General features: G+C 57.2%; 1 protein-coding gene across 1 annotated transcript in view; it reads left to right on the forward strand.

The window, feature by feature from the left end:
• The window catches only part of LOC129016230 (uncharacterized), a 151,490-nt gene that overhangs the window by 127,352 nt on the left and 9,659 nt on the right, over positions 1 to 14,479 (forward strand). The window contains exons 53-63 of the mRNA XM_054455393.2: positions 659 to 820; positions 2,468 to 2,632; positions 5,560 to 5,725; positions 6,596 to 6,780; positions 6,995 to 7,087; positions 7,235 to 7,430; positions 8,629 to 8,813; positions 8,892 to 8,989; positions 11,800 to 11,981; positions 13,667 to 13,872; positions 14,018 to 14,192. Coding sequence (XP_054311368.2) covers positions 659 to 820; positions 2,468 to 2,632; positions 5,560 to 5,725; positions 6,596 to 6,780; positions 6,995 to 7,087; positions 7,235 to 7,430; positions 8,629 to 8,813; positions 8,892 to 8,989; positions 11,800 to 11,981; positions 13,667 to 13,872; positions 14,018 to 14,192 — 1,813 coding nt within the window. The remainder of the gene's footprint in view (positions 1 to 658; positions 821 to 2,467; positions 2,633 to 5,559; positions 5,726 to 6,595; positions 6,781 to 6,994; positions 7,088 to 7,234; positions 7,431 to 8,628; positions 8,814 to 8,891; positions 8,990 to 11,799; positions 11,982 to 13,666; positions 13,873 to 14,017; positions 14,193 to 14,479) is intronic.

Consider the following 14,479-nt stretch of genomic DNA (forward strand, 5'->3'; position numbering starts at 1 on the left):
TCACTACCTGATAGGGCTCCTCATGGGGCCGAGCACTGTTCTGCAGAGCCTGGGGCAGGAACCAGGCCATGGAGAAATGGGGAGAGCTGGCTCTGGAAGCCCCTTCCTCCGCTGGGCCTCCCACTTTGGTTCCCGGGGCTCTTAGGCATGGCCCCCTAAGTGCTCACAGCAGAAATCCTGCCACGGGCGGGGCATGGTGAATCACACCTGTAATCCCAGCACTTTGGGAGGCTGAGGTGGGGGGATCACCTGAAGTCAGGAGTTCGAGAACAGCCTGGCCAACATGGCAAAACCCCATCTCTACTAAAGAATTAAAAAAAAAAAAAAAAAGAAAAAAGTCAGTCATGGTGGCATGTACCTGTAATCCTAGCTATTTGGGAGGCTGAGGTGGGAGAATCGCTTGAACCTGGGAGGTAGAGGTTGCAGTGAGTCAAGATCGTGCCACTGCACTCCAGCCTGGGCTACAGAGTGAGACTCTGTCTCAAAAAAAAAAAAAAAAAATCCTGCCCCAGAGTGTAAGGGGGTGCTGTGGCTGATGAGAGCTCTGACGGCACATTCCTGGCACATGCTCTTGCCTAGGTGAGGGTCTCCAGCTGCAGCTGGCCATGGGCATTCTCTTAGGTGATGAGCCCCTGACCCATGGGCCCTCTCATTCCAGAGGCATTGGCCACCTCAGCCAGACAAAATCATCGTGGAGGCCACGCTGGAGCACGTCCTCGGGGCCTCTTGTACCCGTCAGAGCTTCTGGGGAGAAGTACAGACTGACTATGCACGCTGGCTGCGGCACTCCTTCCACGTGGGGCTCTGTGACCTGCCCAGGGTGAGTCTGCCCTGCAGAAGGGGGCAGCTGGAGGACCAGGGACCCATGGTGAGGGGGCAGCAGGGAGGGTGGTGCCCGCAGAATGCAGGGGTGTGAGCGAGGCAGCCAGACGCCAGCATGATGGCTCTGCCATTTGCCCGCTGGGTGACTGGGCAGGGCGCATCTTCTCTCTGAGCCTCTGGTGTTTCATCTGAGGAAGGAGCAGCAGGTTCCAGCATGTAGAGTGATGGTGAGACTTAAGAGAGACGTGATGCAGGAATGCTCAGCCTTGGTGCCAGGCACATAAGTTAGAGCTGCTGTAGTCATCACTGCCCCAGGGGAGAGGTGTTGGGACCCCTTTTCCTCAACCCCTTTCCCCTCCTGGGATTGGTAGCTGGTTGATTGGTTCTTCCATCCACCAACCCATCCATCCATTCCTTCATGCATCCTTCCATCCTCCTTCCTATCTTCCATCCATCCCCCTATATCTGCCCTCCCACGTACCCTCTCTCTCCATCCATTCATCCTCCAACCCTCCCTCCCTCACATCCATTCATCTGTCCGTCCATCCATCCATCCCTCCCTCCCTCCCTCCCTCCATCCCAAGGACTCATACTCTTCTGTAAAGAGACAGATAGTAAATATTTTAGGCTTTATGAACCATTCAGTCTCTGTTCCAACAACCAACTGTACCACTGTCTTGTGAAAGCAGCTATAGACAATATGTAAATGAATCCTTATGGCTGTATTCCAGTAAAAGTATTTACAAGCTGGGCACGGTGGCGCACCCCTGTAATCCCACCACTTTGGGAGGCCGAGGCAGGTGGATCACGAGGTCAGGAGATCGAGACCATCCTGGCTAACATGGTGAAACCTCATCTCTACTAAAAATAGAAAAAATGAACTGGGCATGGTGGCACGTGCATGTAGTCCTAGCTACTCAGGAGGCTGAGGTAGGAGAATCGCTTGAACCTGGGAGGGGGAGGTTGCAGTGAGCTGAGATCGCGCCATTGCACTCCAGCCTGGTGACAGAGCACATCTCTGTCTCAAAAAAAAAAAAAAAGTATTTACAAGAGTGGGCAGTGAGCAGATTCGGCCCCAAACCAGTTTCCCACCCCTTATCTTTTCCTCTGTTCATTCAGAAAACATTTGTGTGTTTCACCTATGCCAGGCTGTGCTCTAGGTGCAGGGACTGGATGTGAAAGAGACAGCCTAGGTGCCGGCCTCCTGGGTGGTGCACTCCAGTGGCGCCAGGAAGATACAACAAACTAGAGATGCATGGTCTATGGTCAGGGTGTGGTAAACGCTGTGCAGGAATGAGGCAGAGAGAGGGGCCAGGGGGTTGCAAAAGGGGCCTCACTGGTGAGTGTGAGCCCTGCAGAGGGAAGGGGCCTAAGGCACGACTCTGCCTTGAGGAACACGGGGCAGCCCTTACAGAGGGAGCAAGGGAAGTGAGGTTGGGACAACAAAGCAGCCCACAGGCCATGCCAGAGCCTGGTTTGCCTTAGGGGACGGCGTCTGATTTGCGTTTCTTAGAGGTCAGCTGTGAGCTGGGACAGGTGTGGAGGCTGGGAGGTGGCAGCTGCTGCATTCTCGGTGCAGGGGACTGGGGAGAGAGGAAGCTGCCGTCCCCTGTGCCTGCCTGACACCTAGACTCTCTCGTCCCAGGCCCTCTTGGTCGTCGGGGAACACACCCTGGGCCAGGGTGGACTCCTGCTGCGTTCCCGCTGCCACCTGGGCCTCGCACCAGACCCAGACCATGGCCTGCATCTCAGCTTGACCCTCCAAAACCACAGCAGGCCTCATTCAGCTGACTTCTCCGGGGCACTGGAGGTCGGTGGCCAGGATGGGGCTGACAGTCCCTGGGAAAGATGCCCTGGCTTCCCTCCAGTTCCTCCCTGGCCAGCAGGCCCCCAACTGCTTGGGCGGCCCTGCCATCTAGTGGCCATCTGAGGAACCGCAAACCAGCATTCCCTCTGGGTCGGAGGAACACCTGCTGAACCCCAGGCCTAAAGCAGCTCCTCCACAGTCCCAACACCCGGCCCTTCCTATAACGGAGAGGCAGTGGCTGGGCTGCCCAAGTTTGAATCCCAGCCCTGCTGCCTCCTGGTACCTGACCTCCCCTGTAAAATGGGTATAATAATTGTACTGGCCCTATCTCCCATGGGGTTAATATTGCAAGGATTAAATATATTCATAGGCACAGACAGCTTAGAGCAGTGCCTGAGAGAAAACAGCCACTACGTAAGTATTTACTATTAGCCATTATTGGCACCATCTCCTCCCCCTCCTTCCTCCCAGCAGCCCTGGGAAGTAGGAAGGGGCAGAGTTGGCCTCCAATACCTACTCTGCCCTGACCTGGCCAGGTGATCCCAGGAAGGAACCTCTCTGAGCATCTGTTTCCTCATCTGTAGGAGGGGATCAGATATTTCACAGGGTGGTTTTTGGGAGTCTGGATACCGGTTCCCGCTGCCTGCATAGCCAAGGCACGTGACGTAGCAGGTGCTCTCTCGGCGTTTCCATCCACCTCCTCTGTCTCCCTGGCCAGGTGAACTTGACCTTGTGACTTGCCTTTGCTGAGCCTCAGTCTTCCCCTCTGTCAAATGGGAACAAATACCATCTCTCTTGCAGAATCGTTAGGAGGAAACACATTTGTACAACATCTGCATGTAGCAGGTGCTTGTGAGAGGGGGAGTTCCCTCCCTTCCTGGCATCCGAGCTGGATGAGGATGCCGTTTCTGGGTTGAGAGTTCAGCAGCCGTGGCCATTTCAAAGGAGTTTCTCCTTCCAACGTTCTTGTTCTCCGGGACCAACTGTCACTTCCCCATTTCCAGCCAGGCCCCTGCCTGCCCCCTGCCTGCCCCTGGCTCTGTAAGCCCCGTGCCTGATGGAACTGGAGCCCTGGGAGTGAACCCATGGCGGATGCTCGGCAAGAGGCCGGTCCTCTTGCTTCCCTGTCCCCGATTTATTTGGGACAGCTGTTCTGGCCCCTTCTCACTTGCTCCATTCTGGGGTCTGTGGAGTGGTCAGAAGGCTTCCCCAGCCTTGTTTGTTCCTCACCCCAACCCAGTGGCCCCAGGACAGATGAAGGACAGATTCAGGGAGGTCAGGCACTCACCCAGGCTGCACAGAGGCAGGCATGGCCCTTGCTTTTCAATGACACCAAGCGGGGCTGAGCTCAGATGCTGGAAGCCGTCCTGGGCCAACTCCGTGTGGTCTGCTGCAGACTGTCCCCTGCCCCCACCTGCCTGGCAGGATCACATTGTGCTCACTTACATTCCATAGGAGTCCTGGGCTGTAGCCCTATTACCAACTTGGTCTCCTCAGAGATCGACATGCTTCTGCATGTTTAGTAAGCATCCTGTATTTGATTCCTAGGACTACTGTATTAAATTGCCACCAACTGGAAGCCTTAATGCAAAAGACAGGTATGGTGTCACAGTTCTAGAGGCCAGAAGTCCAAAAGCAAGCTGTCAGCAGGGCCACACTCCTCTCAAAGTCCTAGGGAAGATTCTTCCATAGGACCTCTAGCTTCTGGTGGTTGCCAGCAACCCATAGCTGTGGTGGCATCATGCCTCTGTCCCACATGGTAGCCTTCTGCCTTCTGGGTGGCATCTTCACGTGGTCTTCTCACAGGGACAGCATTCATTGGGTGCGTGACCTGCCTCCATCCACTATGGCCTCAACTGGATTACTTTTGCCAAAAACCTATTTCCAAATAACACCACGTTCACGGGTATAGAGGGTTAGGGCTTCAGCCTATCTGAGGAATGAAATTCAACCCTTAACACGCACGCGCACACACATTCTTAAGTCCTGCTAAGTTTTGTGAAACATTGTTCTGTATCATTTTACAGATCTTGGAGCTAAGGTCCAGAGAGGGTGACACCCTTACTGAAGGGTGCACAGCTTGTTAGCTGCAGTGTCTGGACTAGAATACAGGGTAGCTGAGGCCCCCTCCCCTGCATGGCCTCCTCCAGGCTTGTGTTCTCTTGGGGGCCTCGGAGCCTCTCTCCCACCCCATTCTAGACTCACCTGTTCTGGTCCCTGCCATGCCCCCAAGGCTGGGCACCTGCAGGGATTTAGGTAAACTGCCCAGTGCTTGGGGTGTTATGCCAGGTGTGCCCATGTCTCCTTGAACTTGCTTAGACCTTTGCAGTGGTTCCCATGCAAACTCGGAAAGCCTGGGCTATAGCAGAAACACCAGGGCACTGGGAATGTTAGAAATGCCAGGGCCTGGGGCCCCCAAAACCAATTAAGTCAGTGTCTGGGTGGGGCCTGGGCAGCAGCCATCTCTAAGCCACCCTGTGGGTGGCTGCTGCTGGGATGGACTCCTAGATGGGTATTTTTAAAAATTAAAAAAATTATTTGTCATGAGACTGGCTAGGTTTTGTATTTTTGGTAGAGACAGGGTTTTTGCCACATGGCCCAGGCTGGTCTGAAACTCCTGGGCCCAAGCGATCCACCCAACTTGGCCTCCTAAAGTGCTGGGATTACAGGAGTGAGCCCTTGAGCCTGGCCCGGAGTATTTTCATAAGTGCTTTCTGTAATGGGGCACTGGGGGCCTTAGATAGGGGTATGGCGTGGGGAACCTGGTGCCCCGGAGATCGGGCGTGGGTATTGTGCCTTCCCTTGGTTCCCTACAGGTCCAACAGCAGCCTCCCCAGCCAGCCCCTTCCTGAGCCTGGGGCAGGGAGGGGAGAGACCAGGGACAGGGCATGGGCCAGGCTCCACTCAGGCCTCTGCCCTCCCCCTCCCAGCTTCGTGGCTCCAAGGCTCAGCGGGTTGGCCTGCTGGGCCGTGTCTCCACCTCAACTTCTCAAAGCCTGGTCCGGTTGGAGGGAAATGTGGACAACAGAGAGAGGGTGTGGCTGTCTGTGTTCCGGGCCCCAAGCTGTCTCCAGGCCTCTGTGGCCCATGAGGAGGGTGAGTGGCAGCTGGGTCCCAGCTCAGCTAGCTGGGCACGGCCCCTGTTGGCTTAAGAAAGGACGGGGGTCTGGGCGTTAAGATCTCAGAAGTCAGGGCTGGGTGCAGGGGCTCATACTTGTAATCCTAGCACTTTGGGAGTCCGAGATGGGTGAATTGCTTGAGCTCAGGAGTTGGGGACCAGCCTGGGCAACATAGTGAGACCCTGTCTCTACTTAAAAAAAAAAAAAGGGGGGGGGCCAGGCGCGGTGACTCACGCCTGTAATCCCAGCACTTTGGGAGGCCGAGGCGGGCAGATCACGAGGTCAGGAGATCGAGACCATCCTGGCTAACACAGTGAAACCCCATCTCTACTAAAAATACAAAAAATTAGCCGGGTTCAGTAGCGGGCTCCTGTAGTCCCAGCTACTCAGGAGGCTGAGGCAGGAGAATGGCGTGAACCCGGGAGGCAGAGCTTGCAGTGAGCCGAGATCGTGTCACCGCACTCCAGCCTAGGCGACAGAGCGAGAATCTGTCTCAAAAAATGAACAAACTTGGTGGGGTGGGGGTGATTTGTTCCTATGGTCCCAGCTGCTGGGAGTGAGCTGTGATCCTGCCACTGTACTCCCGCCTTGGTGTCTCAAAAAAAACCTCAGGAAACCCCATTAAGACTTCACGGCATCCCTAACAGACTGCTGTGTCAGGGGAGGGGACAGAAGAGGGGGCTTCAGGTGGCTCAGGAAGTTGCTTTAGGTGGTGCAGCTCAAGGTTCTCAAATCCTAGGGCCTTGAGGCTTGGCCTGGGGCAGTGGGGAGCTACAGAAAGCGATGGAGGAGGAGTGGGCAGCTAGAGACAAGGTGGGGGCACCAGCAGGTCCCTTTCTGGCTTCAGGGGGCAGAGAGGAGAGTGTGGTGCTGCGGGCATGTGCCCACGGGTGGACAGCCGAGGCAGAGGTCCTGTTCCGGGATGGCAGGCAGCCCTCCCAGCCGCTGGGACGCCTGACCCTGCAGGCTGCCAACCAGGGCCTCCTGCTGGCCGCGCGCGGCTGCCAGGGGGTCCTGCTGGGCCGTGTGGAGGTGAGAGGGCCTGGGCTGGGACACAGGGAAGGGGTTACCGTTCTCTCACTGGGTAGAGGCCCCCGTGCCAGGAGCCCCGAGCCCTTGGGGTCCAGCTGTGCCCAGAAACCAGGGCAGACGACCCCATGGTGAGGCCCACACCTGCCGTTGGCACCGAGAACCTTGTGTCCACTTCATTCCTACGACGCCCCAGCCTCTTCCTCTGTCCTCACAGTCCAGGATTGCAGCAGTTGGCTCCCAGGTGCAAGCCCGGCTGGAAGAGAAGTTTCAAGGCTTGGGTGCCTCTGTGAGAAGGTTCCAGCAATTGGTGGGTAGCACAGGAGGGGAGGGTGGGGCTCAGGGTGGAGAGGTCCCCCTCTGGCCTGGCTTGTAGCCCCCACTCACCAGGCAGGAGGGTCTGGGGCTCTCTCTGCCCTGGACCTCACCCTGATTCTGCCTCGGTTTCCCTGCCCAGGTGCAGCCGGCCGGCACCCTGGACGGCATGGCAGGCCTCCTGCTGCAGCTGTCCCAGGCGGGGCAGGAGGCCATGCAGGCGAGTGGTTGGGCAGTAGCCACTTTGTGGGCCCGGAGCCAGGCACTGACCCAGCACCTGCCTCTTTACCTGGAGTGGCTGCAGGTGGGGCTGGAGCAGCTGCGGGAGGAGCTGGAATGTAAGTGCGGGAGGGAGGGCTCAATCCCGTGCAGAAATCAATGCCCCCCGTCCCCACCGGGGCCCTAAGCGCTCACATTGGCCTGTGGCACTGCTTCGATCAGAAATGTGGCCTCGCTTCCCATGGGCCTGCAGCCCAGCTGTGTTTAGCGCCCCGCCTTATTTCTCACAGATCTACAGCCTTCGTTTTTTCTTGGTCTGCTGTGTCATTCTTACAGTCTCCAAGCTCATCTCCCTTATGCCTGCTGCCTAGGTTTTTTCAGTCTCCCGCCTGCTTTCTTTTGAGTATACAGCCTTGTTTCTGTGAAGCTCACTGCCACAGCATCTCTTTCTGGTTCCACAACGAGCTCAGTGTGGCCATGTGGTCGTTAAAGGCTCACACCTGCTGCCCCAACTGGCCTCGCGGCAGGACTGGGAACCTCTGGCCTCTCCGCCATCCAGGGCTAATGCCCAGCGCAGCACAGAGCCCCCAAGGCCCTGCCCAGCGCCAGGGTGGGCATCCCTCTGACTGGCTGTTGAATGTTACCTCCCCATCCTCCCTGCTGTGCCGGAGTGTTCCTGTTGCCACCCCCAGGGCAGTGAATTGGGAGGAATGCCCCAGGATGCCTCACAGCGCTATTCACGGCTGTGATTTATTATAGTGAGGGGATGCAGGAGTGTCAGCACAGGCAAGGAGGCTGGGGCGGAGTCTAGGGAGAACCAGGGCCAGTGCCCACTGTCCTCTCCCAGTCCCAGCGCTTTCACACAGGATGCACTCAGCTGTCCCAGCTGTCACCAGAGCAGCTACTGGGAGACTCAGCACACAGGGTTTTTATCGGGGGCTGCCACACTGGCAGGTGCTGTTTGGCACAGACTACACTGTCAGACTCCTAGGAGGCAAGCAGGGGTCCGGCATCAACCATGTTTGTACAAACAGTTCAGATGCAAGGAGCCTCATATCAATTCTAGGACTGGTGGGAACCCTCCCCCAATCCAAGTTCCCAGACAAACTTATAAGCAGGCCTTGCAGAGACGGCTCAGGCCTGCTGTGACAACTCCCCTGCAATCTCCAGTGCTGCTGCTCTGTTCCTGTTCCCCCAGCTCCCCACAGCTTAATCCCAGGAACAGGCCCTATCTCCTTGAGGCCTGGGCTGTCTGGGCAGGGCTGGTTCTCTGATCTGCCCTGAGGTCTCACGGTGGGTGGTGGCTGCCTGTTGCAGGGCCCCTGGCCACACTGAAGGATGCCTACCTGGAGGTGACACTGCGGCCCCTGGAGGAGGTGTGGCGGGAGCGGGCAGAGGAGGCCATGCGGCGGCTGCAGGCCTGGGTGCCCGGGATGCCAGGCAATGGGGGTCCAAGGCCCATCAGGGTGGCCCTGGGGGCTGTGAAAGGAGCCCTGGAGCTGGTGAGTGAGAGCAAGGATGGGGCGTGGCTGGCAGGTGAGGATGACTGAGCCAGCTCTCACTGTCCCCTCCCTCTCCAGGCCGCCCACCAGATGCTGTCCTGGGCTGAGGCCACGTTCTCACGGGCACTGAAGAGGTTCTGCAAACCGCTGCTGGACCTGTACAGCCTGTCGGCCAGGTAACTTGGGGTTTGAGAGTAGCGCATCCTGCATGCCTGCCACATACCAGGTGCAGTGCTGAATGCTTTGACACCCTCCCACATACTGACTCGTGTGACCGCCCTGCCCAGAGGCTTCTTCTCTCCTGTTTCACAGATGAGGAAGCTGGGCTTTCTTCCTCGCTCCATAGATACCTCGTGAGCACTGGCCCAGGGCAGGCCGGATTTTAGGAGCTGCAGAGAGCGCAGTGGCTGAGGCTGACCCTGCCTTCAGGAAGCTCACTTTAACTCAGACACGAAGCACAAGGAAGGGCTTGTCATCTACACCAGGGCTTGCACAGCTCCCTGCAGAGGGCCTGAGAGTCACATCTTAAGCAGGCTATTCGGCTCTGTCACATTTCCTTGCTTTTGTTTTGTAATCTTTCTTTATTTTTTGAGATGGAGTTTTGCTCTTGTTGCCCAGGCTAGAGTACAGTGGTGCAATCTTGGCTCACTGCAACCTCCACTTCCTGAGTTCAAGCCATTCTCCTGCCTCAGCCTCCCTAGTAGCTGGGACTACAGGTGCTCATGCCATCACACCCAGCTAATTTTTTGTATTTTTAGTAGAGAAAGGGTTTTGCCATGTTGGCCAGGCCGGTCTCAAACTCCTGACCTTAGGTGATCTACCTGCCTTGGCCTCCCAAAGTGTTGGGGTTACAGGCATGAGCCACCGCACCTGGCCTCTTTTGTAATAATCTTTTAAACACACAAAAACCCTTCTTACTTGCAGGCTGTGCAGAAGCTGGCCACAGGCTGGGGCCCACTGGTCACCATTTACCACCCCTGAGCTATACGTTAGGTTGCAAATGCTAGAGAAGGAACATCGGTGAGATGGGGGTGGGGGGTGGATCCTATGAAACGGTGGGGCCGTGACTGGCTTTGAGGAGAAGGTAGAGTTTCAGCAAGAGCCACGGGGCCAGCGTGGGAAGAGCGCTCCAGGTGGGGGTCACCACTGCACAAAGGCCTGGGAGAGGGATGTGCCTGGCCTGTTTTTGAGATGGAGTCTTATTCTCTGTTGCCCAGGCTGGAGTACAATGGTGTGATCTCAGCTCACTGCAACCTCTGCCTCCCACGTTCAAGCGATTCTCCTGCCTTAGCCTCTCAAGTAGCTGGGATTACAAGCATTTGCCACCAAGCCCAGCTAATTTTTGTATTTTTAGTAGAGACAGGGTTTCACCATATTAGCCAGGCTGGTCTCAGACTCCTAAGCTCAAGCAACTCGGCCTCTCAAAGTGCTGGGATTATAGGCATGAGCCACCGAGCCCAGCCCCGTCTATTTGAATATCAAGCTGGCGGGGCTGGAGCAGAATGTCTGCAAGGGAGAGTGAATGTGACTGGGAGTTCCCAAGACTCGGGAGGCAGGTGGGGGGGGCGGGGCTCAGGTGGTCTCTGGCTTATGCTGTGACCTAGGAAGGACGTGATCGCCCTTTTACTTTAAAAGACGTCTTTGGCCCCTGTGTTGAGAACACGGGGGTGGTGGATAGAAGGGGGGAGCCCAGTTCACAGCAGGGACCGGGGGACCCAGTATCCTTTCCCCTCACAGGCACGAGGCCCACCAGGAACCAGGCTCCAGGCAGGGAGGCAGCTGCTCCTTCCATGCTGGTGGCCTCGCAGAGCATCTGGAATCCGGCTCTCCCTCTAACTAGGATTCCTCTGCTTCAGTGCTCTGTGCCTCAGTTTCCCCAGCCATAAAATAGGGACTAAACCCACATCATGGGGAAAAGGCTCCCTGTGATACAAGTTCCTGCTCTTGCCTTCCTGCGGTCAGAATGGAGGCTGATGAAGGGAGGAGCTCCCAGGGCGGGGTCTGGCTTGGCTGAAGAATGACCTGCCTGGTTACTCACCTACCTGGTGAGTGGGATCCGGTCACTGCTAGGTGGAGGTGCCAAAACATGGATTCAGGTGGCAGGGAGGGAGTTGAGGCTGCTTCCTGCTCCCAGCTGCAGGGCCTCTGGGTTCCTAGAAGTAAGCAAGTGAGGCCACCTACCCCTGCTCCCTCTCTACTGGCCCATCAACAGCAGGATATGAGATGTTTGTCTTCCCACTACACCCCCACGTGAGCTGAGATCCCCCTGATCATTCAAAATCTCACAGGCTTGACCCCTACTCTAGATCCCGAGAAAGTTCCAGTCCTTCCCTAAACTGTAGAAATTTCCTAGACCTGTTGGCTGGGCACAGTGGCTCACACCTGTAATCCCAGCACTTTGGGAGACCGAGGTGTGCAGATCAGTTGAAGTCGGGAGTTTGAGACTAGCCTGGCCAATGTGGTGAAACTCCAACTCTACTAAAAACACAAAAATTAGCCGGGTGTTGTGGTGGGCACTGGTAGTCCCAGCTACTCGGGAGGCTGAGGCAGGAGAATCACTTAAACCCGGGAGGCAGAGGTTGCAGTGAGTTGAGATTGTGTCACTACACTCCAGCCTGGCTGACAGAATGAGATTCTTAAAAAACAAAATCTCCTAGACCTTCCAGCTCCTGTCCTCGGCATCCCCACACATAAGCCCATGCTGCCCAAGACCCGGGGAGCAGAGTAGGCATGACATCGGACGTCTGTGTCCTCAAAATGGGGCCACTTGTTTTTGTCACCAGCCATCATCTACCACCTCTGCTGTCATGCCGGCCTCTGTCCTCCTCATGACGGGATTTCCCAAAACAAGGACAGCCCTTCTCTGAAAGGCACCCTCATGCTCTCCCCTGCAGAGCTCTTCTTGCGGACCTAGAAGCTCCCCTCTGCAGCCAAGGGAAGCAAGGCTCGGGCAGGCACAGTGACTTGTCCTCTGCATTCCCTCCAGGAACCGCTCAGTGGTGGTGACGCTGCCACTGTTGCCTGCAGGGGACGAGCCCCTGGACGTGGCCCGGGTGACCAGCTACCTCATGGAGAAGCTGCTGCGGCCGCTCCGAGAGCTGTCTGGGGCCAACGTGCTGGCAGAGTACTACTGGCTCAGATGCCGCCTGCTGGCGGGCACCTGCGAATGTGAGTCCTGCCCCGGGCTGTGCCGCCCTCCTCTCTGGGAGCCCCCTGCCCCGTGGGCACAGGGCAGCCTCCATAGGCTAATGGCATCACAGTGCCAGGCCCAGAGCTTACTGGACTTCCCAAGGTCCTATGGGACTAGGGCTGAGGCTACATGTCCTGCTTTTGTCCAGAATATAAGTCCTGGCCCCGTAGAGGGGTGAGGAGGGCGGTTTAGGGCTTCAGGCCAGCTCCCTCCCTGCGGGCACTGCTGGAGAAGACGGCAGCCCTCCAGTTCCAGCTGGAAGAGAACTGACTTCAGACTCGCCGGTCAGAGGTGACCTGCAGCCAAGGGCTGGGGAGCTTGCGTGTGGCTCAGGCTTGCTGTGTGGCCAGGCCAGTCTAACCTCTATGGGACTCGGTTTCCTCTACCATGAAATGCTGTGTGGCCAGGTGAATCTAACCTGTGGGACTCTGTTTGCTCCACCGTGAAATGCAGGTAACAACGTGGCTCGCTCATATGGGTAATGGGCATATACTGTTCTTGATGCAGGGGGAGCCCCTCATGTCTGTGGGGGAACCCCGGTACCCAGGCTTGGCAAGGAGTGCTTTGTGTGTGGGGTGGGACTCACACCCAGGCCCAGGGCTCCCTAGAAGCGTGGGCACAGTCGTCTAAGCAGCACGTTGGTGTTGTAGAAAACGGCCTGGTCTTCAAGTTCCGTGTGTGTGACCGTGGGCTTCTCTGTGCCTCTCAGTTCTGACAGCTGCCCCTGGGGCTGGTAGTGCCTCCCTCAGGATCTGGGACTGGCCAACAGGTGCCTGGCTGTGCACCATAGATGGTGCTTCCTGGCCACGGGCAAGGGCACCCCCACCCCCAAGCCACAGCTCAGGGGCCGCACTGGCTAGACTTGTCAGACCTCCTTCTCAGGCCATCTGTTCCCTACCCTGAAGAGGGTAGGTCTGCAGGACACCAGTGTTGTGTTTGAGGGACCCTTGGGCCATCCACTTACATAGTGAATGTTTCCCCGCTCCCCGCCAGCAGCTTCATTGAGATTAAATGGATGACCTGTATGATGTGTGACATTTTTTTTTGGAGACTAGGTCTCACTCTGTTGTCCTGGCTGGAGTGCAGTGGCGCGATCTCGGCTCACCGTAGCTTTCACCTTCTGGGCTCAAGTGATCCTCCTGCCTCAGTCCCCCAAAGTGCTGGGATGGCTTAGCGCCACCGTGCCTGGCCGATGTGTGAATTTTAAGTGTCCGATTCAGTGGCTTCTAGTTTATTCAGAGTTGTGCATCCATCACCACAGTCGATTTTAAAACGTTTTCATCACCCTAAACTGAAACCCTGCAGCTACCAATCTGCCTTCTGTCCATAGCTGTGCCTGTTCTGGACATTTTATGTAAACAGAAGCATAGCCCATGTGGCATTTGAGCCAGGCTTTTTTACTTAGCACAGTATTTTTGTAGCAGGTCTCAGGACTCCTTTCCTTGTTAGAGCTGAATTGCCGGTAGACCTTCAGCTCATGTCGTCTTGAAGCCGGTGAGGGATTCCTGGGCCTCTGGCTGCTGCGCCAGGGGAGGGGGAATCCAGGCCTCAGGGCAGGCTAAGCCAAAGCTCTAGGCATCGGGGCACCCAGCAGGCATTGGGCTCCTACTGCGGTGGGTGGAGCTGGCCCCACTTACCCTGCCTTTGGGCTGCTTCTCCCCAGACCATGCCCTGGTGGCCGGGGCCCAGCACGTGGTGACCTTCGATGGCCGGGTATGGGACCTCAGCGCCCAGTGCGGCAGCATCCTTCTGGCCCAGGACTTTGCTCACAACACATTCTCGCTGACGCTGAGTCGGACAGGCTCGGGGCTCACGGCCCTGTTCGTGGAGCTTAACCACAAGACCCTCATCTTCTACCCCAGTCTGCAGGTGAGCAGGAGAGGCGTGGCAGCCTGCAGGACTGAGCCTCCCCTGGAGACTTGTGCCCATGGCAGGTCGCCTGGGGGGATGGCACTTTCAAGCTTGTCACCTGGCTGTGGGTCAGACCTCGTGCCCAGCCCCCTCTGGCCCACAGGCCTACAGGCTGTACAACTCCTCCCTGCCGGGGGACAGCTGTCCGGACCTCAAGCTGCATCCTGCCACAAGGAAGGACGTCTCCAGGATTGAGATGGCCAGTGGGGATGGGGTCTCTGTCTCCTGTGACGTGCCCACCGGCCTCTGCAGCCTGACTCTGGGCCTCTGGCAGCATGGTGGGTCTGGGCCCCAGGAGGGTTGGCCCCACCTATAGAGGACTCTTTGGGATGCACCCCTTTAAGCTTCCAGGGCAGCAGGGGGCTACCGTGCATGCAGAGCCTCTGCCGGCCTCGTCTCTAGCATGGCAGTGCGTGTGCCCTCAGCTCCTCGTCTAGCCTCATGCCATTGACCCCGTGTCCAGATGACCGCACAGAGGCCCAGGGCTTTCTGTCCCATCCCTGGGACACACGGCTCCAGTGTGGAGTTGGCCCTTCTGTGGTCCCTCTGCCAAGGAACACAAAGG

The sequence above is a fragment of the Pongo pygmaeus genome, chromosome 18, assembly GCF_028885625.2.
Source record: "Pongo pygmaeus isolate AG05252 chromosome 18, NHGRI_mPonPyg2-v2.0_pri, whole genome shotgun sequence".
In the NCBI taxonomy this organism is placed as follows: domain Eukaryota; kingdom Metazoa; phylum Chordata; class Mammalia; order Primates; family Hominidae; genus Pongo; species Pongo pygmaeus.